At 36.0% G+C, this 25,816-nt stretch overlaps 1 protein-coding gene across 1 annotated transcript in view; it reads right to left on the reverse strand.

The window, feature by feature from the left end:
- Window positions 1–25,816, reverse strand: part of SMC6 (structural maintenance of chromosomes 6) — a 72,929-nt gene that overhangs the window by 8,447 nt on the left and 38,666 nt on the right. The window contains exons 17-23 of the mRNA XM_007464460.1: window positions 19,311–19,471; window positions 15,731–15,866; window positions 14,400–14,480; window positions 13,117–13,287; window positions 7,072–7,209; window positions 5,939–6,084; window positions 2,426–2,551 (exon numbers count right to left, since the gene is read on the reverse strand). Coding sequence (XP_007464522.1) covers window positions 2,426–2,551; window positions 5,939–6,084; window positions 7,072–7,209; window positions 13,117–13,287; window positions 14,400–14,480; window positions 15,731–15,866; window positions 19,311–19,471 — 959 coding nt within the window. The remainder of the gene's footprint in view (window positions 1–2,425; window positions 2,552–5,938; window positions 6,085–7,071; window positions 7,210–13,116; window positions 13,288–14,399; window positions 14,481–15,730; window positions 15,867–19,310; window positions 19,472–25,816) is intronic.

A 25,816-nucleotide genomic window follows, 5' to 3' on the forward strand; every position in this document is an offset into this window, starting at 1 on the left:
CATGTTGTACCTGTGATACCCTACGCACTGTCTAGCACAACGTGAACTTATCTGTCATATGGCATTCTGCTGTAAGGAAGAGCTTTCCCTTCTTCCTCATTTATTTACTTACCACCTTTCTATTTATAAGGACGCAGTCACAGATTCTTATTTTGTTCATTGGGTTGTCATCCATTACTGTTCTTATTTATTTCGGTCTTCAAATTGTCCCAGATTTTGCCAATGGAGCCCCTTCAAGCTGCCTATGTCCTTTTATCATGACTCCACATTTTGGGGGGGCACTTCCTTACTTTCTGGCACAGCAAGAGGCTCATCTATACCTTCCCTGCTCTGCTCCGGTATCATCAGCCATTTCACAAAGGAGCCTTGATTCCTTTTGTTGCGGAATGGTATTTAGAAAATAAGATCTAGGTGACAGGCGACTGGCTATTTTTCTTAACATCTTTGCTCCTTAATGAGTCTAAGGCTCCTTTCTTCAGAATAACTATCTTCTTATTCTTTTCCCTCCCAATTCCCTTCCTAAACTGTATTAAACCTCCACATTAGAAAATACTGATAGTCTGAGTTTTCTTTTGCTGCCACAACTATTGCTAGCTGGTTTTCAGAATTTTCTGTTAACTTTTCTTTCTTTCAATACTCATATGTATTCTTCAATTGCTTCCACTCATGGTATGACTAAAAGAGGCTGTCCTCATAAAATGGCAAGGTTCTCCAGTGTAAAGAGATAAACAATTTTAAAAATTTGACCATTTTTATTGTCCTCCCAAGATTGGATAAACAATATAAAACATGTCAGTGGTGAAGAAACATATCAAGATAGAAAACTAAATAAGACCAATACCTTTACAGAAAATATTCTAAAATTTTCTGAATAACAATATGAAAACGAACCCTACTGCTTCTGGAAAAGACACAGTAATAGGCATTAGATTTACTCTTCTGTGTGAAACAACTAGAAAACTGGACAAAATCTATGAAACAAGAGTTTTTGGACTCTGGACATCAGACATCGCAGACAGTTCCAGTCAAAAGAATCTCTGAAAGATGGGAAACAAACAAATTGAGCCCCGTGAACGCCCCATATTACTTTTATGTTGAGAGTAAAAGGGAGTGGAAACCCAAGCGGAGTCCAGAAGTCTTCCTGTTTAGGAGTCTGGGGTGTGGCCAAGGCAGCTCCGGTTCACGAAGCAGCACAGAGAGAGCTCCAGAGGACCACAGAGGCGGGAGGGAGAGCCTCAGGCTGAGCACCTTCCTCCGCAGTGTCCATGTGAGGATACTGCCCGAGGCTGGTGAGAGGAACACCCAACAGAAGCAGAAACAACCCCCGAGGTCACCCAGAGCCAGGAATAGTTCATATTCCCAAAGGCACGAGTGGAATAACCTCACAACATATCAATAGAGGACCCAGAAGAACACAGCTGCACAGGTAAGGAAAAAAATCAGTCCTTCACCAAAGCCTGCTCCGGTCCCACCTAACAAAACTGCAAGGCAGCCTCAAAAGGATAAAATTAAAAACTCTTTAAGTCAAGTCCTAATAGCATGCATATAAAACTGAAATACACATTTCAAGAACTAAGCTATAGTTTAGTTAAGGAATATGGTCAAACATGCAAAGCCCGTTTCTCATTACGGCTTTATTTGGATTTCCCCATACGTACTAGAGCTAAATTAAAAAAAAATTTCTGTAGTCTTAAGATTATAGTTTTTGGTATAAGTACAGTTAAAACGCATGTTACTGAGGGAATGTCAAGGGGAAAACAGAGGTTAGGTGCAAAGACTAGGGCTGCCCTGGATCCAAGTATATCAAAGGGCAAACCTACCCTATAAACTGTCCTTTATTTCTGTTGCTTGTGATTTTAGCTGAGGTTAACTTATCTCTGTCAATCTGCACATTTCTGGGTATATTAATGACATCCAGTTTTGCTGACCCTGTATTCATTCATTCAACCAATATATATCAAGTTTCTACTGTATTTCAGGCACAGTAGTAGGTACTGGGGATACAGCAGCAAACAAAACATAGATTCTGCATCCATGGAGCTACACCATTCTAGTAGATCATGCTAATCAACTGAGAAACTGCCTTAACATGTCCCATCAAAACTCGTATGCCTTAAGAACATGCAATGTCCAAGAGTGAAACAGTCTGTGAACAGACCCAATGAGCTTCCAAATGACCCATTTAAGCACAGACTGAACAGCCATCTATGAGTTATCCAGTAAAGCATATCTAATGCAGTTTAAGTTTAAAAAGCTCACTATAAAAGTCCCTTCAAATCCAGGATCCCAAGCACTACCACTATTTCTTTTCTGAATAAATCATGCAAGTTCTTTTAATTTAATTTTATTATTTATAAGCGAGAATGTGAAAACAAAGAAAAAACAAAAATGTACAATATGTGGTAATATTTTTTAATGCACTTACCTTCTAAATTGTTGATACGTTTTATATCTATGGGTCATTATTTCTTCCAGTAATTTAATAAACCTTTTTAAAGTCCTTACTTTGTTATCCAGATCAAGATAGGTTTCTCTTGCTTCTTGATATTGCCTATTTTATGAAAAAAAATGTTAAGTAAATAAATGTCATTCAATGAAACATAAAGTAAAATCTCAAATATATTTAATAGGAAGAACAGGGAGTGCAGGGAGTGCTGAGAGGGCCCAGCAGTCGCAGGTTTCATAAATCTCCAGACAAATACACTGCCAGAATGTGAGCGTGCTGCCCTGACTGGGGAGAGCTGTTAGCAGGGCTGGGCAGAAACAAAGTGCAAGCCCTAGAGAAGGCAGAGAAAGTAAGTGAAGAAAGTGCCCAAGTCGGGCCCAGAGTGGCAGATCGTAAGAGAATACCAGCAAATACAGATCTTCTAGCAAGGAAGGGATCACACCAGAATGCAAGAAATGTTCCCCTTAGTGACAGATGCCAGTGTAGGAACAGAAGAACACAGGTTGGGCATTAGGATCCCCCCAGCCCCAGCCTGAACAAGACAAGGTCAAAGAGGCCGGGAAGGCACGGCTTCTCAGAGTGCTACTGTGGAGGCAACAGCTCATTGCTGTAGAGAGGGAGAGAAAGATCCTGACAAAGGATGAAGGGCGAACCCTGGCCAAGGCTCTCAGTGATCTGTCCCATCCTCCTTCAAATGTCCAGTCCCAGAAAATCCAACTAATTAAAAAACGAATAACCAAAAAAGCACAAACAAAGCACACACACAAAGATACTTATGGGGGGAAAAAAGCGCTGGGAAAGAGCAGCAAAACTCTCTCTATGGACAAAGAAAACTTACTACAGCAATGTTGTCACAAAGCAGATTAAAACTGTAATTGAACACGATAAATTAAAACAAAAGAAAACAAAACAAGACACAGTGCTACCAGGAAGGAACACCTCAAAGCAGAAATGAAAGAACTGAAGGAAAAGATAAATCAAGGAATTCAAAGCTAACAGACAGGTAAACAACAACAGGTTTACAAAGAGACAAGAGGAGAAGCATGAACTTGCAGAACCCAAGGTGGGGCAAGGGAGTGTAGACAAAAAGCAAAAAAAACAAAGACATGAGACAAAATGAGATGACGCATAGGAACAAACAGACAACACAGAAAACATCAACAGACAGATGAGAAATGAGAAAAACAAACAAAACAGGAAAAAAAAACCCACATAAAATGGTTAGACAAAATAACTAGAGAAGAAAAAGTACATGCAACATATGTATAACTGAAGACCTCTAAAAAGAACACTAGACAACAGAAAATACTTAAAAGTAAAATACCAGAAAACTTTTAAGAAGTAAGACTTAAATCTATATATTTTTTAAAAAAGCACCGTGTATACCAAGGAAAGGATTACAGAATTTGACATTCTGGATAAGTTATAGAACTTAACAGATGAGCATCATCAAACACAGATACTCAGGAGAACGAGGATTTTATACTAGGCTAAACTCTTACCTTTCCAACTCAAAAGCGAGAGACAAATAGTTTTGAACTTGCAAAAATACAAAAAATATTACTCCTATGGCCATTCTTAAGGAAACAATTAGAGGACCAATAACTTTTCAAATGGCTAAACAGCCGTTTGGAAAAAGATAAAATACATTCCTCACATCAAAAATATTCACAGAAAAAGAAATATAAATAAACGGTCCTTAAGACATGAAAAGATGTTAACCACATTTAATAGAAGTGAAATGCAAATTAAAATTACACTGAGGTGTATATATATATATTTTAGGAAATATATCTATCAGCAAAAAGAATCTAAGATAATCACACATTGTTTAGGCTGTGGGGAAACAAGCACTCACTGCTGATAGGAGTGAAAAAAAAGTACAATCCCTAGAAAGGGGACTCTGCCAGAATGGGGTTTATCCTATTAAAAAAACAAAAAACAAAAACCCGAATTTATACAAAATAATGCATGCATAAAATTATTTGTTGTGTACCACCATTTATAATAGCAAAAAATCAAGTTAAAACTCAACTATCCATCAGTAGGAGATGACTAAATACTGTGAAACATAAAAACACAATGAGAAAAGGCCTATGTACTGATATGGAAAGATCTACAAAATATTTCATTAAATCAAAGAAAGCAACCTAAAACAGCTTAGTGTACTACTTTTTGTATCTGCAAGGATGAAAACACATACTCATATCATCTTGCCTTTGCATACAGAAACATTGAAAGCATATTTAATAAATTAATTTAATAAAAGTGAAAAAATTCATTGTCTGCCCTTTCACATTATATTTTTAAAACATGTAAGGTATTACCTATTTTAAAGAAAAACTTCTGCTACTATTTTTGTTTCTTTCCCTTTTGCCCTAAAGTTTGTGAAAACAGAATTGAGATCACTCCTGTTCCCTGCCTTTTTTAATATGAAAAATTCTTCATAAAGTTTAATAGCTATAATTTCTACTGTAATTCAATCATTATCATCCAGTTATACAAGATTTCTAATTTTTTAGTGTTATACAAACTACTATGTATAAAATAAATAAGTTACAGGAATACAGCACAGGGAATATAGCCAATTATTTTATAACTATAAAGGGACTACAATCTATAAAAATTCTGAATCACCATGTTGTACACCTGAAATATAATATTGTAAATCAACCATAGCTCAACTAAAAAAAATACGAATGCTGCAATAAACATCCAAGTACAAATTGTTTTTTTTCATTTTGGATTATAACAACAAAATTACTTGGCCAAATTGAAATTTTTAAAGGCGTTTAACATAAACTACCTTAAAACTTTTCAGAAAGACTAATAACAATAACATCTAACATATTATGTATCCTGTACATTGTTTATTATGGGTTATCTCATTTAATCTTCATTACAACTCTATAAGGTAAGTACTATAATTATACCCATTTTATAGATAAGAAATTTGAGGTTCAGAGCGATTAGATAACTTTCCAAAGTCAGTTTAGTAGGTAACAGATTTGCAATTCAAACTGAGGTACTCTTGCTTCAGAACCCGTGCTCTAACTAAACTAGAGCTTCCATTTTCACAATATAAAAATATCCATTTCAAAAAAAAAAAAAAAATATCCATTTCACTGAAATCTCACTGACATGAAATATGTGTTCTTTTCATCCTGATATATATGAAAATGGCTTCTAATTGTTTTGCTTTGCATTTCTTTGATTACTTCTGAAGCTGAATATCCTCATGTCTATATGAATCTTACAGGTATAAAAATGGCAACTATGTTAAAATGTCATTCTGTAATGAGTTCTGTAATAATTCCGAAGGAAAAATGTTTATTATTAATAATACATGTACAAAAGGCTAGTTTATCTATAACTATACGCCATAGCAACACTTTACCCAAATTTAAGATTTATATATAAATGTTATTTTTTGTCTCACTATTATATATCTATGGATAATACCATAAAGCAGAAAAGCAAGCAATCACTTACCTCATTATTTCCTCTCGATCCCCGTGACTAGCATGTTCTGCCTGTATCTTTTGTCTTAATCTATTAATTTCTTTGTCTAGAATTGATGCAGATTTTTTTACTTCTATCCGCTCTGGGCAGATTTGTCTTGCTTGTGACATTTTCTCCTAAGATAACAGATGTTTAACTTTAAAACTCTTCTTTGATATAACAATTCACTGTACTACTTGTGCCAAAGTATGCAAAATAGAATTCTGAACTTATGTTTAAGAAATGTATTTTAATTACGTTTAATATCATTATTGTTCTAAGCTTTATATTGAGAATACGTTCCAGAGTTGTCATAATCTTCAAGAGAAAACTGCATTGGTGTACACAACTTTAATAATTTGTAAGAGCTCCATAACTTCCTAGTGAAACAAATTTCAAGTAGCAGTTATGAAAGGTTTGGCACCCAGGGTGCTGAGGTCAGACATAGCATTCTGTGTGTTTTAGGATGGATTCTGAACATCAAGTAGTACTGAAAACACAAAGACCCTCGTGTTTGTAACATATTAAACATAGTATTTATATTCACGACATTTGTAGTACAGTAAGTTTTAAACAAGTAGGGAAATGAATTAGAGTTTAAATCATTTTCCTAAGACATGTAAAAGCAAAGCTGGAATTCCTCTCTTTTAGGTTAAACCAGGGTTGCCCTCAACTTACTCTGCTCTAAAAACAGGGCTGCTGCTTTCAGTTGTCAACAAAGGTTATCTAGTAAGTGGGAGCTGAACTGCAACCCAGCTCACACCCAAATTACTCAGAGGCAGGGGAGCATTTTTCTGACATAAAGCTGTATGCACTTGCCAAGCTGGGCATTTAAGGGACTATTTCAGTGGAGGCAGTGCCATTTTCCAAATCACTCAGTGACACTACATGGGGCTGTGGCAGTGCTGCCTGAAGTCCTCTTCCTGTTGATCTAAGAAGTCCCCACACTCTGAGAGTTCCTCAGTCTTTTCCTCTGTTGATTCACTGAAACAGCTGTTACTTCATACAAAACAGATAGTCATCGGACAACATGTCTATGTTTGGAAAACATGACCTTAGGAAAACACACTTTAATAATCATGACTAAGGGTGTAAACAAAACATTAAGAAAAATGATGGATAACCTCTAGTTCTTTTTCTTTCATATCTAATTCTCGTTTCTTTTTATTTAAAGTATCCAAGTGTTCTTTCTGCTTGTCTTCATAATGCCGTTTCCCTCGTTTTTGGTTATCCACTTCGGAATCAGCAAGGTTTAATTCATCCTGTTTAAATAAAACCAAAATAATCTATAAAGATTGCTTTAAAAAATTATCAGCATAGGCATAAACTAATTGACAACTCAGTAAAGTGGACAGGATTATGCTGCTTTAAGAGGCAAGTGTTATTAAGTTCATATCCATATGTTTCTGAAGAGAAGTGAAGAGTTCCCCAAATTGAGAAGTAACATTGTCATATTAAAGCTCTTGTATGAAGTCTCCATACCTTATGGTGCTCTCAACTTTATTTTGGTAAACAAGGAGGTTTCCTGGGAAGCTACGTTAGCCTGACAAGACTTAAAACAATGCAAGTGTTGTATATTACAGAGGTACCTGACAGAGGAAACCTGTTTTTAAAAAAAGGTGAATTGGGGTGGAGGAGGAAAAGATGTGAAGAAATTTAACACTGACTTATTTGGTCATCATTTCTGGAGGTGTAACCTCATAATTTTGAGAACAAAATATAATTGTAAGGAAGCTATCCCAAGATCACTTTATTCATTTATTTATTTTTAGCGGTATGTGGGCTTCTCACTGTTGTGGCCTCTCCCATTGCGGAGCACAGGCTCCAGACGCGCAGGCTCAGCGGCCGTGGCTCACGGGCCCAGCCGCACCGCGGCATGTGGGATCCTCCCGGACCCGGATCACGAACCCGTGTCCCCTGCATCGGCAGGCGGACTCTCAACCACTGCGCCACCAGGGAAGCCCAAGTGCTTTATTTTTAAGATTAAGTACAAGGCAAGGACGTGCAGTCCCATTGCTTCTATTTAACATTTATTGGAGGTCCTGGATGGTTCAATTAAAATAAGAAAAGGAAATAAAAAGTATACAGATTGGACACGAAGAATCAAACTGTATTTAAAAGAGAGATGACTGTGTATAAAGAAATTCCAAAGAAAAAGTTTTTAAATTAATAAGTGAGTTTAGAAAGGTCACTGGATGCTAGGCCAATACAAAAATCAGTAATATTTCTACATAGGAGGAATAATTGAAAAATGAATTAAAAATCTACAACATTTACTATAGTACTAGGCACTTAGCCAAGAGAAATGAAACCCTATCATACAAAAACCTACACTTAAAGGTTTAGAGCAGCTTTATTCATAACCGCCAAAACTGAAACCATCCAAATGTTCTTTAATAGGTACATGAATAAGCAAGCTGTGGTACATCCATACAGTGGAATTATTACTCAGTAATAAAAAGGAATAAGCTATTAATCAGATAATGATAACATGAATAAGTCTCAAATACACCATGCTAAATGAAAGAAGCCAGACTCCAAAGGTTACATATTATAATTCCACTTACGTGATACTATGTAAAAGGCAAAACCATAGTGATAAAGAGCAGATCAGTGACTGTCAGAGATTAAGGGCGGGGGAGGTTTGGCTACGAAGGAGCCCTGTACGGGAATTTGGGAGGGGGGTAGGGGGGAGGGATAATAGAACTGTTCTGTATCTTGATTGTGGTGTTGGGTACACAACTTTATGCATTTATCAAAACTCCTAAGTTTTGACACAAAAAAAGAGTAAATTTTACCCTATTTAAATTAAAAGATGATTTTTTTTTTTTTTTTGCAGTACGCAGGCCTCTCACTGTTGTGGCCTCTCCCGTTGCGGAGCACAGGCTCCGGCGCGCAGGCCCAGCGGCCATGGCTCACGGGCCCAGCCGCTCCGCGGCATGTGGGATCCTCCCGGACTGGGGCACGAACCCGTGTCCCCTGCATCGGCAGGCGGACTCTCAACCACTGCGCCACCAGGGAAGCCCAAAAGATGATTTATTAAAAGTGCTATATTTAAAATAATATAGATGAAAGAGAAGATCAAGAGCTCTGGAAAAATCCATCACTCAACTCTTCTAATTACTCAAAATACAGCTCTAATCACCGTAAAGATGCCAACGCTGAAGACACATGAGAAAGGTTAAAAAAATTAATTCATGAAATGTAAATGGAAACAAAGCAGTATTTCTAAATGTTAAATATATCACTTTGTACCTGTGATTTTGTGGTCATGTATAATTAAATTTGTAGACCTAATGTCAAGTACACATTTTGATTATTTTGCCTAATAATTTCATATATGAATGGCGACTAAAATACATTTTCCTTTGTTACTGGATTTTTCCCTTGTTATGGGAATCTGCCTTCTGTTTGAGTACATGCAATAAACAAAATTTCTTTAAAGGAGGCATAGCCTGGTGAAAATATTTTATTTAGAAGATGATATATATATATATATATATATATATATATATATACACACACACACACACACACACACACACACACACACACACACACACACACCGCCCCACCCTCCCATGGAGCAGTGTTTGTAGGCAACCAGTACCAGCAGTTGTGGCCACCCTGAGCCATTGACTTCTTTATCATCAATTTGGATGTTTTAAAAAATATACAGATTTCCAAACTCCACCTTTGGAGATTCTGTTTTAGTAGGTTGAGAATCCCTGAATCTCAATTTTTAAAATGGCTCTTGATTTAATAACCACCAAATTAAATTTTAGTCGGTTTGTTTTTTGAGCCTAGTACTGGACATATGTACTATGATGATCATGTTCACCGTCAAGAATCACAGTTATAAGGAAAAAGAAACGAACACAAACCAAAACCACAGCATCAAGGAAGACAGAATATTTGGAGATATCCCAAAAAGAAAAAGAACATGTGAAGAATCTAAAAACTGCAAGTATTTACCTCATATAAAAGATTAGATTTAGGCTATTTGCTGACCTAAGAATACAATTTACTGCATCTTGTTCATACTGCTAAAAATAACTATCACCCAAGGTAGACACTTAATAATATACAGCTTTTATAGCAGAGTTCTATTAAAAATAAAAACATTGTTATATGGAGTATGGAGATACTCTGTTCCTTTACTTTGAGGAGAATAAAAGAAAATGGGTGCAATGTATATAGTAGGAGATACTACAGTTAGAAATTGCAATACTTTATGAAACAGAATTCTTAAACACTAAATTTTCTAATCATTTTTGGTAGGAACTTTCAAAATAAATATGTCCACGTTTGCTTTAGGGAACCAAATCAGCTTTCTAGAGCCAAAGGGGTCAATTATATCAGGGCAGATTTGTGCTGCTTAATCTTTTCTCCTAGCAACTTTAGAAAGGGAAAGACTTGACTCATAAAATAAGATGAAAAGAATTTAATGTTCTTTTCTCCACGTTTATCATGGCTTTTGACTTGTCCTTATATATTTTATAAATTTATATCATAGGTACCATCAAATTTAAAACTAAAAAGGAACCAAGAGAGTATTTCTTTTAATTTCATGTTGTTGAAAGGTGAAACAGAGACTTAAGAGATACTAAAAGCCAGTTAGTGACACTCATCCTGGTTTTGGGGTGAGGACTAGGTTGGATTAGATCTAAAATTAATCCTGATGTAGCCCTAAAAAGTTCAGCCTTTAAAAAGATAGGCTCAGATGCTAGAAGGGACAGAATCATTGAAAAATTTTATTCTCTTTGATGCCTAAATAACCAATTTTAGTTACCCGACAACATTGGATAAATTTCTACAGTATGTATTACAGCCACTTGCTTCATATAACTCTACATCAATTATGAGGTTTTAAAAAGCTATAGATCAGGGCTTCCCTGGTGACGCAGTGGTTGAGAGTCCGCCTGCCGATGCAGGGGACACGGGTTCGTGACCCGGTCCGGGAAGATCCCACGTGCGGCGGAGCGGCTGGGCCCGTGAGCCATGGCCGCTGGGCCTGCGCGTCTGGAGCCTGTGCTCCGCAACGGGAGAGGCCACAACAGTGAGAGGCCTGCGTATCGCAAAAAAAATTTAAGAAAAGCTATAGATCATTAGATCTTGGAATTTTCAAAAGCATGGTCAGCCTCAATCCAAATAAACACTTATTATCTCTGTCAGAAACTGAGAGGCCCTCCTACTCCAAAATGCAGACTGTCATTTTTGATGTAGGTCATGCTCCCTGTACAAAAAATTTAATTTGTGACTAAAGCATTAAGTTTGCAGTGTAAATCAAAATAAACGGTTCAGAGGGAGAAAAATACTGAAATCTTATGTGAAGATTTCAATGACTACATATTTGAACAGAGTATTCCACTCCTCACCACTCCTCTGACACAAAATGAACAAACATCCTGATAGCAAAGAGATTATATTTAGAAGCTGCTAATGTATCACAAAGACAGTTTCTGAGGAATTAAATTCTTTTGTTAGCCAAATATTCTTGGTCCTGTTGTTACCTATTGGGATGGCTATCGGGATGTGATATTGCAAAGGAAAACCCTCTTGGCTACTGGCTGACTGCATGCAGGTTTACTGAAGGACTCATCCAGCTTTCACTTATTTGCAACCAAGGCAAAGAACTTAAGACCAAGAATTCTTACTGCCTTCTGACCATATTTTCCGCTCTTGAACTTATCTACGCACTCCCAATTCCAGGAGTTGCGTTAGCCTACACGTCCCTAAAAGAAGAGAACACAGCTGATCCTTCGTTTTTTGTTTTTAATTTTAAGCTAGCTGGGACAGTTCGGGTGCTAATTATTTCCTTCCCTGTATTGTTGTAGCACATACTTTATCATTTTGATTTTAAGTCTCCCTGCTCAAGCCTTCTTCACCCATTTAAAATTTTCTTTTATCTCATCTTTGTTTTAACTTCACTGCTCTAATTTCCGAGTTTTGAATTCTCTCTCTCCTATTCCTGACAATTTTCATACTCATTTCTTCTTATTCTATTTTCTTTTAAAAACTAATTTTGTCTTCTTTTTTATCTTGGACTTTTTGTGTTTTTAATTCTAATTTCCCGTAGTAACCACTATTTGTCTTTTTCAGTAGTATCCTTAATACTTTTTTCCTTCCTCACAAGTTTATTATTAAAATTTTATATTCTTCTTAATCAGTAATTTATCAGTCTATTTTCCCATTTTTTATTCTTATCTCAAGTAGGACAAAAGTAAACCACCTTGCATTACAACAGCAGGCAGGAATCACAGCTCTATGGAGAGGAGCTATAGAGGGGCCACCGCAAACAGAGAAAAGTTGTTTCTGCTCGGCTCCTCCTCTAACTTCCTTTAACAAATTATGTTTTCTAAAATTGTCAATGGAGACAATTACGGTAAAGTTCATATGCATGCAAATTCTTTTAAATTTTTAAAATATCTAAATACATTTTGATTCAAAGGGGTAATTTTCCTGCAAAAAAAGGGGGTTATATCATCAGTAAACCTTTCTCCTCTTAAAACATACTATTGATTCTTCTCAATGTCTTATAAATAAAATTTGAGGTTTTGAGAATAATTGAGCTATTCATAAAAATGAGAATGATAATAAGCTACTTGACAACAAAGCTATTAAACATGGTGAAATTTACAGAATGTAATTGTTAAATAACTTTATTTCCCTAATTTGGTTCCCAAAAGTATGTGCTTTCAAAAAAAAAAAAAAAAGCCGATTGAATTCTAGCTGGAATATAATGCAGATATGTTAATAAATGGGAATTGGGTAGCATTTTATTTCAAGATGGCTTTTATACCAACTAATTCTTCAGCTATTGAGGAAAAGTGGGACAAGAGAACAGATAAGCACAGAAACAGTATAGACAGATAAGATGTCCTGCCTCTAGTTCTAAAAGAAGAAAAAATCTCACAAAATAAAAAGGTAACAAAAGCTGTAATCTTCTGGGGGGTCAGAAATTTGGCAATTTATTCTCTCCTTAAAGGCGTGAGCAGAGTGTTTAATTCTAATTGATCTAATGATGAAAAGCTGGTTTACAGCCCAGTTTTATACAGTTACATTTACATTTAGCCATAAATTCTGTTGAGGAAATATCTAGCCGGTATACCGTGTATATAAAACTGAAACATAAAAAATATATATAGTAGAGTAACAATAATACATACCTTAAGTGGATCTGCTAGCTCTGATAGCTGATTAATTTTCTGTTTAATTGCATCATACTTGTTTTCCGCTTCTATTTTCAGACTTTTAAAATGTTCCATATTCTCTTTTTGTTGTTCCATATTTTTCTCAACCATTTTCATTTTGATTTTATTTTCTTGAGCTTCGTCTTCCTGGCAACATTTACAGAGCATATAGAATTAATTAAAACACTTTTAAGTAATCAAATAGAAAAACAGTACAAACAATTCTAGAAGAGGAGAAACTATAGGCTACTAGTAAATCAGACTGAAGACAAATACAAAGAACAAATTATGATATTTTCATACTCTTAATGGTAAATTAGGAGGTAGAAGAAATAGGTTCAAAAATAGAAAAGGATTACATTTAGAAGACAAGCTACATTGTGCTTGAGGTCATAATCAAAAGGGGTAACTTTTATTCTATCTACTCACTTTTTCTTTCAAAATATAATGTATACAAATATATATCTTATGCCAGACAATGTGTTAGATGCTGAGTAAACAAAAATAAACAAGACACAGTCCATACCTTTAAGAAATTTAGTCTATCAATAAAAGTAACGAAAGCAGAAAAACACTAAGTGGAAAACCAGATTACTAATAAAAAATGAAGACAAATTCTTATTAGAGTAAAGCTCCATCAGTGCAGGGACTTGATCTGTTTTGTTCACTGTTGTGTCCCTCAGCATTTAACGTGATGTCTGGTAGAGAGTAGACAATTGGTAAAAACTGATTCATTTTAACAAGACCCTGCAATCTATCTAATTCACTACTTATGGTAACCCAGAGAGCTAAGCTGAATGTCATAAAAAGATGTCTAAGAGAAATTAAAATAGAGTAACAAATATGCGGTCAATTAAAACCATTAACTTGGAAAAAAGAAAATAATGCAAAGAGACCAACTTCAACTGACTAAAAGATATCACAAATATTGATACTGATTAATTCTGAAAAAAACTATGCTAGGTAGTTTGGTTTGAAAGGGCACTATTTACATAATAAACTCTGATAAAGTTTTATTTCATGTATCAACAGAAGAAGACAAAACCAATTACAATGCATGCAAGTTGCACGTACAAAATATTAAGGAACTTGAAGGCCATACACCAGGTAGTTTCTACCTTGTTTGTAAATGGATATAGCAATCATAAAAAGTAGCCTCAAAAAAGGATTTTTTTTACAAAGCTGAGAGTAGATACTCTTAACTTAAATGACAGATTTGTCCTTTAACGTTACATTTAAGCTGAGGGAAAGACTCTTACCAGGGTTGCGATATCTACAGACTGGTGCTCTTCTATGTTCTCAAGTTCCCGAATTTCAGAAATACTACTTCTTATTCTCATCTTTTGAAAAACAGTATTTAGATTTTAGTAAACAGAAATAAATGAAAAATACAAACAAAAACCCTGGGCAAGGATGTATTAATCAACAAAGTTCTACTCTGCTTTACGTTACAGAAGGATTCCACAGTTAATGAAAGAGACACATTAGTATTAAATGAACCAAAGGAAAGTATGTATAAAGTCTGCCCTGATCACCACTATTGCTAATCCACTCTCACGCAAAGCAGATACAAGTACTCCACCTTAGCATTTAAAACGATGACAGTGTTGAGTCCACAGAGAAAGCACTTTCCTGAAACATCCAGTCTCAAGTTACAGAAAGATTACTCCCGTGGTTCTTAAAGTCTAATCCCACGATCTCCTGGGTGTCTCTGAGACTCTTTCAGAGGGTCCATGAAGTCAACACTATTTTCATAAAAACGCTAAGGCATTATTTATTTATTCATTTAAAAGCCTTTTTTAAAAAAAATTTATTTTATTTTATTTATTCTTGGCAGTGTTGGGTCTTTGTTGCTGCGCTCAGGCTTCTCATTGTGGTGGCTTCTCCTGTTGCAGAGCACGGGCTCTAGGAGCATGGGCTTCAGTAGTTGTGGCACGCGGGGTCAGTAGCTGGGGTTCGCGGGCTCTAGAGCGCGGGCTCAGTAGTTGTGGCGCACAGGCTTAGCTGCTCTCTGGCACACGGGATCTTCCCAGACCAGGGCTCGAACCCGTGTCCTCTGCATTGGCAGGCAGATTCTTAACCCCTGTGCCACCAGGGAAGCCCGGCATTATTTTTTTTTTAAGACCAATTTTACTATGAATTTCTTACAGGTGTACAGGAGGTTTATAACTATGATGTGCAATATTGCAACAGACTGATTACAAAAGCTGATATGACAGTTCAGGTGAATTTTATTAAGCCAGATGTTAGTGATTTAAAAAATATTAAAAAACGTCAATCTTTTTACTAAATCTTTTTGGTTTTGGAAAATAGTTATTTTTCATAAAAATGTTATTTATGTTAACACATAATGTACTTATTATTTTTAAATGAATTAATAAACATTCTTAACATTCTCTTAAATTTTGCTTTAATTTTTAATAATATGGATACTGATAGATAAAACCTAAACAGGCAAAAGCTCTTTTAAGATTGTAAAGGGGCTTGAGGCCAAAATAGTTGAGAACTATTCATCTAACTAAATGAATGTTAAGACCTTAAAAATAACTTGGAAATGATTAAGTTGAGAAAACAAATGATGTTTTTTTACCTTTAAGTCTTTATAATGTAGTTGGCACTTTCTAAGAAGTTCTTCATTGTGTTTAATATCCTTTTCAAGGGCAGACAAATGTTGCTGAAGATTTGATATCTGGGCTTTCTTATTTTCAACCTCATTCTCCAAGTCACTTAATAGAGAAGAGAGGGTAAAAAAAATACTTTAAATTTACTTCCGAATATTACAAATATTTAGATCTTTACAAAGAAAGCCCTATTTTTAATAGCTTTTTTGCAAAACCTATGCAGTTAAACCCGTTCTCTATTCCTACCAAGTAATGCATAACATGAAAATACAGAGATTTCAAAAAACATCTTCTACACTGGAATTAAATTTTACTTACTTCATTAGTATTTATGATTTATCTGTGGTGGTAGGCATTGTGCAGTGACAGGCAGAGGTAGAAAAAAAATTAAGGCATAAAGGAATCAAACAAAAAGGCAAAACATCAGGAAATAAACCATAACATTGAAATGTGAACAGGACACTGCACTGTATGTCCACAATACGACGGGAACCTAAGAGTAAGTCTGGGAGAAGTGACGACTGACTTGTGTTCTCTGAAGTTTTCACCAGATGGACCACCTAGAGGAGAAGACGGAAAGAAATACACGAAGGCACAAAGAGGTGAAAAACAAATAAGACTGAAGGTCAGTAAAACTGAAGGTCAGCTCAACATTTTCTGTGGTGAATAAATGCTATGAATGTGTGGGGAGTGAAAGGGAAGGAGAGGAGGACAATGAAAAGAGGTGGAGGGAAAGGTCGGCAGATGCCAAAGCCATAAAGGGTCTCTATGCCAGCAGAGGCAACTGTCTCCAGAAGTGATCTTTTCCTGCCTCACTGACTCTGTCTTCTAAAACTCTGTGCCTGGGGGAAGAGAACCACCTGTGCAATTAAGAACAACTTTCCTCTGATAAAGAGTGTATGCCAGATTTCACTAAGATGCACATTTTTCTGCATTTTAACATCTCTGAATTCTGAAATCATCTTCCAGTCCATGGTTCAACTATCAATACTTTTCTTTTTTACTGGTATATAAAATAACAGAGCATCTTAAATTTGCTGAACTATTAGAACCATGCTACCTTGTGGAATTCTCAAAATTAAAAACAAAAATTAATGATGTTAGCTGAATGAATGATAAACAAATGATAAAATGAGAAAAAGAGGAGAATAAGTGTGGTATTTCTGGTAAAAATGGAGCCAGATGCAAAAACCTTTTCAGAGCCATCTTTCATCAACAGGAACCTGCCAGTGCTGAGTTGATGAGGGTATAGAAAAACATACTTCATATACTCATAGTGTGAGAGGGGATTAGGGAATCAATTGTTCTGTAGTCATTTGGCAATTGCTATTAAATGATCAACTTATATAATAATAAAATAAAATTTTAAATTTATTTTAATAAATATTAAGGCTCATTTAATATTATTAAGTGTTAAAAATATTATTAATTGTTTAATGTTATTAAATATTTAAAATCAGGCCATAAATTGTATGTTAATAAAACAATGACAGTCATTTGGCAATAGCTATTAAAAAATTTTAAAATTCACATATTCTTTGACTCAGCATTTTCACCATTTAGAATTTAATCTATGCACATACTTTCAGAAGTATGCCAAGATACACATGTGCATTCTCACTGCAGCACTGCTATAGTAGGAGAAAACTGCAGATAACACGTATGTCCATCAACAGGAACTGGTCAGGTAGATTATGGAACAGCCATACCAAGGGGCAGCGCTAAGTGTCCTGATATGGAACAATCTCCAAGATATAATACTGAGAGACAAAAAGCAAGACACAGAAACCATATGCATACTAATACACAGCAGAACTGGATGAACCTTGAAAACATTATACCTAAGTGGGGGCAAAGGGCTTCACTTTTCATTGCATTCATTTCTGTACTATTTGAATTTTCTCACCATATGCCTATATTACTTTTAATCATTTTTAAAATGTCAACAGGGACTGTGGGGAGATGGAATTATGAGCTACTTTTGTTTTCCAATTTATATTTTCCGTATTTAAAAAACACCAGTGAATTTTTTAAAATTTCCAAATATCAGACAACTATCATACTGGTTCAGGTCAAAACAGATGACACAAATATCATTTAAGTATCATGATAACTTAGTACATTTTCAATCAATAAAGTTTATCAAGGTGAGAAACAATTTTTAAAAAACCAATGTTCACCTGGCTTTTAAAACAAAAGCTCTGCCCACTACACATTGATGCAAATATTTTAGCTAAAAATGAAGCCAATTATTAACTTCATAAGTAAGTCTTAAACCATTACTACTAAAATGCTAGAATCAGGGATCCTGATTTGCTGCTGATACACTTACTACCTTTTCCAAGAATGTCATACTTTTTTTAAAGATGTGGAACACAAATGCACAAGGCATTTTTTGTTGAAAGAAAAAGCATGAATTACACACAGGAATACTACCATGATAGTTTATACTGTTATTTGCATTTATAGTTATTTGCATTCATGTTTGCTTGAGTACTATATAATTTAGTCTTACCCAGTTAAGAATTAGAAGGGCCTGATTTAAGTGTCATGGCACAGCGGACAAAAATTTATCACTTTACAGGTCACTTTTATACAGGTACGTTCAGACATTGATGAATTTTCATCTATCCTATCACAAAGATTCAGTGTCAATTTAAAAAGTGTGTTGAGTGCTGTAATAACAAGCTGCAGGTCATTCAACAGTTTTCTGTTGCTAAAAAAGAAATTTTACTAAACTTCCCAATATCCGCTATGGTTATTTTGCTTTATGCTGCTCTCATACTCATACAAAAATAACTAATATAATTTGAAAATCAGATATCTATTTTAAAAAACCTCATTTCCCCCTATATATAAAAGCCATTTAGAATACTTTCACTTTTACTCAGTTTTCTTAGTGCTTTTACCTAAGTTCTATGTTCTTCTGCTTGAGGTCTTCTAGGTCACTAATTCAGCTCCACCTTATCAATTCATCAACTGACAGTTCAGTTGGGAAAATCATGCTTTTTTCATACCAAAAGTTCTTTTTGCACACGTTTGAATCTTATTAAGTACCTTTAGTTTTTTGCTTGGCTTCTCACTGCGTCTCCTCTAGCAGCTCTATCTCCCTAAGCATTTGATCTAACGGTGCCGACTGATTTTTCTTCTAGAACAGTGTGACTCAAAGTACCAGGCAGAGACACAGCAAGGACCTTGAGCCAGAATGTATACCCAGCACACCTGTACTCTCACTGAGAAAAATCAGCAAAACTAAACAATGGTATAGTGATGTAGCTCATTTACATTCTGAGTTAAGCTCCTTACCTCCTTGCAGACAGGTAATAATCAATGTGCAGACCAGCTCGTCAAGTCCAGAATACTGTCATCAAAGTCATGATGGAAAATAACCATCAACCTAGAATTCTACATCCAGCTAAATGATCTTTTAAGACCAAACAGATTACTCACAATTCTTCACTGACATAACTACTAATAGAGTAATATGAAAAGAAATGAACCCCAAAGAGCTAGTGGGAATAATACAGTAAAGCTACAGTGGACACTAACCTTATTTCAGAATCCACATCTCTGCTGAGAAACTTAGGTCTTTTATATTCAGATGAATAATAACGCCCTGCAAAAACTTGATCACCATCAGCAGTAAAAGCTTCTCTACAATTCTTGGGTGGCTTTTGGGACTGCATTACTGCACGAGCTACAGAATTATTCTAAAAAAATAGAGGGGAAAATAAATGTTAAAAATATGCCAAAGCATTTCTGTTGTATATAATTTCAAAATATTACCTATTACCACTTTAAGATTCAAGTATTTTTATTTAAACATTCAAATGAAATAATTCCATGAGAAAAATAAAATAATTTAAAAAACAACTTTCAAGATTCAAAGAATTGAACTATTAAGAGTCTTAAAAACATAAGAAATGATGTTTTAGGACAAACTGATATATTTTTTTGAATTTTATTTATTTTTTATACAGCAGGTTCTTATTAGTCATACATTTTATACATATCAGTGTATACATGTCAATCCCAATCTCTCAATTCATCACACAACCGTCACCGCCACTCTCCCTGCTTGGTGTCCATACCTTTGTTCTCTACATCTGTGTCTCTTATTTCTGCCCTGCAAACCAGTTCATCTGTACCATTTTTCTAGGTTCCACATATATGCGCTAATATACAATATTTGTTTTTCTCTTTCTGACTTACTTCACTCTGTATGACAGTCTCTAGATCAATCCACGTCTCTACAAATGACCCAATTTCGTTCCTTTTTATGGCTGAGTAATATTCCATTGTATATATGTACCACATCTTCTTTATCTGTTCATCTGTCAATGGGTATTTAGGTTGTTTCCATGACCTGGCTGGTGTAAATAGTGCTGCAATGAACAATGGAGGGCATGTGCCTTTTTGAATTATGGTTTTCTCTGGGCATATGCCCAGTAGTGGGATTGCTGGGTAATACAGTAATTCTATTTTTAGTTTTTCAAGGAACCTCCATACTGTTCTCCATAATGGCTGTATCAATTTACATTCCCACCAAGAGTGCAAGAGGGTTCCCTTTTCTCCACACCCTCTCCAGCATTTGTTGTTTGTAGATCTTCTGATGATGCCTATTCTAACTGGTGTGAGGTGATACCTCGTTGTAGTTTTGATTTGCATTTCTCTAATATTTAGTGATGCTGAGCAGCTTTTCATGTGTGTCTTGGCCATCTGTACGTCTTCTTTGGAGAAATGTCTATTTAGGTCTTCTGCCCATTTTTGGATTTTGTTTTTATTATTATTGAGCTGCATGAGCTGTTTATGTATTTTGGAGATTAATCCTTTGCCCGTTGATTCGTTTGCAAATATTATTTCCCATTCTGAGGGGTGTCTTTTTGTCTTGTTTGTAGTTTCCTTTGCTGTGCAAAAGCTTTTAAGTTTCATTAGGTCCCATTTGTTTATTTTTATTTTTATTACTCTAGGAGGTGGATAAAAAAATATCTTGCTGTGATTTATGTCAAAGAGTGTTCATCCTATGTTTTCCTCTAAGAGTTTTAGAGTGTCTGGTCTTACATTTAGGTCTCTAAACCATTTTGAGTTTATTTTTGTGTATGGTGTTAGGGAGTGTTCTACTTTCATTCTTTTACATGTAGCTGTCCAGTTTTCCCAACACCACTTATTGAAGAGACTGTCTTTTCTCCATTGTATATCCTTGCCTCCTTTGTCATAGATTAGTTGACCATAGGTGCATGGGTTTATCTCTGGGCTCTTTCCTGTTCCATTGATCTATATTTCTGTTTTTGTACCAGTATCATATTGTCTTGATGACTATAGCTTTGTAGTATAGTCTGAAGTAAGGGAGTCTGATTCTTCCAGCTCCTTTTCTTTTCCTCAAGATTGCTTTGGCTATTCGGGGTCTTTTGTGTCTCCATACAAATTTTAAGATTTTTTGTTCTAGTTCTGTAAAAAATGCCACTGTTAATTTGGTGGGGATTACACTGAATCTGTAGATTGCTTTGGATAGTATAGTCATTTTCACAATATTGATTCTTCCAATCCAAGAACATGGTCTATCTCTCCATCTGCTTGTGTCATCTTTGATTTCTTTCATCAGTGTCTTATAGTTTACTGAGTACAGGTCTTTTATCTCCTTAAGTAGGTTTATTCCTAGGTATTTGATTCTATTTGTTGCAGTGGTGAATGGGATTGTTCCCTTAATTTCTCTTTCTGATCTTCCGTTGTTAGTGTATAGGAATGCAAGATTTCTGTGCATTAATTTTGTATCCTGCAATTTACCAAATCCATTGATTAACTCTAGTAGTTTTCTGGTGGCATTTTTAGGATTCTCTATGTACAGTATCATGTCATCTGCAAACAGTGACAGTTTTACTTCTTCTTTTCCACTGTGTATTACTTTTATTTCTTTTTCTTCTCTGATTGCTGTGGCTAGGACTTCCAAAACTATGTTGAATATAGTGGTGAGATGGACATCCTTGTCTTGTTCCTGATCTTAGAGGAAATGCTTTCAGTTTTTCACCATTGAGAATGATGTTTGCTGTGGGTCTGTCGTATATGGCCTTTATTATGTTGAGGTGGGTTCCCTCTGTGCCCACTTCCTGGGGAGTTTTTATCATAAATGGGTGTTGAACTTTGTCAAAAGCTTTTTATGCATCTATTGAGATGATCATATGGTTTTTATTCTTCAATTTGTTAATATGTTGTATCACATTGATTAATTTGCATATATCGAAGAAGCCTTGCATCCCTGGGATAAATCCCACTTGATCATGGTGTATGATCCTTTTAACATGTTGCTGGATTCTGTTTGCTAGTATTTTGTTGAGGATTTTTGCATCTATATTCATCAGTGATATTGGTCTGTAATTTTCTTTTCTTGTAGTATCTTTGTCTGGTTTTGGTATCAGGGTGATGGTGGCCTCATAGAATGGGTTTGGGAGTGTTCCTTCCTCTGCAATTTTTTGGAAGAGTTTGAGAAGGATGGGTGTTAGCTCTTCTCTAAATGTTTGATAGAATTCACCTGTGAAGTCATCTGGTCCTGGACTTTTGTTTGTTGGAAGATTTTTAATCACAGTTTCAAGTTCATTACTTGTGATTGGTCTCTTCATATTTTCTATTTCTTCCTGGTTCAGTCTTGGAAGGTTATACCTTTCTAAGAATTCGCCCATTTCTTCCAGGTTGTCCATTTTATTGGCACAGAGTTGCTTGTAGTAAGTAGTCTCTTAGGATGCTTTGTATTTCTGTGGTGTCTGTTGTAACTTCTCCTTTTTCATTTCTAATTTTATTGATTGGAGTCCTCTCCCTCTTTTTCTTGATGAGTCTGGCTAATGGTTTATCAATTTTGTGTATCTTCTCAAAGAACCAGCTTTTAGTTTTATTGATCTTTGCTATTGTTTTCTTTGTTTCTATTTCATTTATTTCTGCTCTGATCTTTATGATTGCTTTCCTTCTACTAACTTTGGGTTTTGTTTGTTCTTCTTTCTCTAGTTCCTTTAGGTGTAAGGTTAGATTGTTTGAGATTTTTCTTGTTTCTTCAGGTAGGCTTGTAGAGCTATAAACTTCCCTCTTAGAACTGCTTTTGCTGCATCCCATAGGTTTTGGATTGTCTCGTGTTCATTGTCATTTGTCTCTAGGTATTTTTAAATTTCCTCTTTGATTTCTTCAGTGCTCTCTTGGTTATTTAGTAACGTATAAAATAACCTCCATGTATTTGTGTTTTTTACATTTTTTTTCCCTGTAATTGATTTCTAATCTAATAGCATTGTGGTCAGAAAAGATGCTTGATATGATTTCAGTCTTCTTAAATTTACTAAGTCTTGATTTGTGACACAATATGTGATCTATCCTGGAGAATGTTCCATGCGCACTTGAGAAGAAAGTGTAATCTACTGTTTTTGGATGGAATGTCCTATAAATATCAATTAAATCTTTCTGGTCTATTGTGTCATTTAAAGCTTGTGTTCCCTTATTAATTTTCTGTTTGGATGATCTGTCCATTGTTTAAGTGAGGTGTTAAAGTCCCTTACTATTATTGTGTTACTTTCGACTTCCTCTTTTATAGCTGTTAGCAGTTGCCTTATGTATTGAGGTGCTCCTATGTTGGGTGTATATATATTTATAATTGTCATACCTTCTTTTTGGATTGATCCCTTTATCATTATGTAGTGTCCTCCCTTGTCTCCTGTAACATTCTTTACTTTAAAGTCTACTTTATCTGATATGAGTACTGCTACTCCAGCTTTATTTTGATTTGTATTTGCATGGAATATCTTTTTCCATCCCCTCACTTTCAGTCTGTATGTGTCCCTAGGTCTGAAGTGGGTCTGTTGTAGACAGCATATATATGGGTCTTGTTTTGGAATCCATTCAGCGAGCCTGTGTCTTTTGGTTGGAGCATTTAATCCATTCACGTTTAAGGTAATGATCGATATGTATGCTCCTATTACCATTTTCTTAGTAGTTATGGGTTTCTTTTTGTAGGTCCTTTTCTTCTCTCGTGTTTCTCACTTAGAGAAGTTCCTTTAGCATTTGTTGTAGAGCTGGTTTGTTGGTGCTGAATTCTCTTAGCTTTTGCTTGTGTGTAAAGCTTTTGGTTTCTCCATCAACTCTGAATGAGATACTTGCTGGGTAGAGTAATATTGATTGTACGTTTTTCCCTTTCATCACTTTAAATATATCATGCTACTCCCTTGTGGCTTGTAGAGCTTCTGCTGAGAAATCAGCTGTTAACCTTATGGGTGTTCTCTATTATGATATTTGTCGTTTTCCCTTGTTGCTGTCAATAATTTTTATTTTTCTTTAATTTTTGTCAGTTTGATTACTATGTGTCTCGGCATGTTTCTCCTTGGGTTTATCCTGCCTGGGACTCTCTGTGTTTCCTGGACTTGGGTGACTATTTCCTTTCCCATGTTAGGGAAGTTTTTGGCTGTAATCACTTCAAATATTTTCTCTGGTCCTTTCTCTCTCTCTTCTCCCCTGGGACCCCTGTAATGCAAATGTTGTTACATTTAATGGTGTCCCACGGGTCTCTTAGGCTGTCTTCATTTCTTTTCATTCTTTTTTCTTTATTCTGTTCCACAGCAGTGAATTCTACCATTCTGTCTTCCAGGTCACTTATCCGTTCTTCTGCCTCAGTTATTCTATTGATTCCTTCTAGTGTATTTTTCATTTCAGTTATTGTATTGTTCATCACTGTTTGTTTGTTCTTTAATTCTTCTAGATCTTTGTTAAACATTTCTTGCATCTTCTCAATCTTTGCCTCCATTCTTTTCCCAAGGTCCTGGATCATCTTCACTATCATTATTCTGAATTCTTTTTCTGGAAGGTTGCCTATCCCCACTTCATTTAGTTATTTTTCTGGGGTTTTATCTTTTTCCGTCATCTGGTACATAGTCCTCTGCCTTTTCATTTTGTCTATCTTTCTCTGAATGTGGTTTTCCTTCCACAGGCTGCAGAACTGTAGTTCTTCTTGCTTCTGCTGTCTGCCCTTTGGTGGATGAGGCTATCTAAGAGGCTTCTGCAGGTTTCCTGATGGGAGGGACTGGTGGTGGGTAGAACTGGGTGTTGCTCTGGTGGGCAGAGCTCAGTAAAACTTTAATCCTGTTTTCTGCTGATGGGTGGGGCTGGGTTCCCCCCTCTTGGTTGTTTGCCCGGTGGTGACCCAGCATTGGAGTCTTCCCGGCTCTTTGGTGGGGCTAATGGCTGACTCTGGGAGGGCTCATGCCAAGGAGTACTTCCCAGAACTTCTGCTGCCAGTGTCCTTGTCCCCATGGTGAGCCACAGCCACCCCACACCTCTGCAGGAGACCCTCCCACACTAGCAGGTAGGTCTGGTTCAGTCTCCTATGGGGTCACTGCTCCTTCCCCTGGGTCCTGATGCACACACTACTTTGTGTGTGCCCTCTAAGAGTGGAGTCTCTGTTCCTCCCAGTCCTGTCAAAGTCCTGCAATCAAATCCTGCTAGCCTTCAAAGTCTGATTCTCTAGGAATTCCTCCTCCCATTGCCAGAACCCCAGGTTGGGAAGCCTGATGTGGGGCTCAGAACCTTCACTCCAGCGGGTGGACTTCTGTGGTATAAGTGTTCTCCAGTTTGTGAGTCACCCACCCAGCCGTTACGGGATTTGATTTTATTGTGATTGCACCCCTCCTACCATCTCATTGCGGCTTCTCCTTTGTCTTTGGATGTGGAGTATCTTTTTTGGAAGATACCAGATACTGGTGAGTTCCAATGTCTTCCTGTCGACGATTGTTCAGCAGTTAGTTGTGATTCCGGTGCTCTCACAAGAGGGAGTGAGCACATGTCCTTCTACTCTGCCATCTTGAACCAATCTCCCTGATAGATTTTATTTTAAAATTCTAATGTTGCTATCCACTAAAGTTAAAGATTTTAAGTACTTTTTCACATGAAAATATCTACCTTAGAAATTTTATTTTTCTTAGAAAAATGAAATCTTATTTTTTCTAAATGTCCTTTACACCCTAGAAAAGATGTGAGTGAACAGAAAATTCCAATAAAAGATTAGTACACTGAATTATGTAGGGTAAGCCTGG

This window comes from Lipotes vexillifer, unplaced genomic scaffold (assembly GCF_000442215.2).
Source record: "Lipotes vexillifer unplaced genomic scaffold, Lipotes_vexillifer_v1.1 scaffold1109, whole genome shotgun sequence".
NCBI classification, from domain to species: domain Eukaryota; kingdom Metazoa; phylum Chordata; class Mammalia; order Artiodactyla; family Lipotidae; genus Lipotes; species Lipotes vexillifer.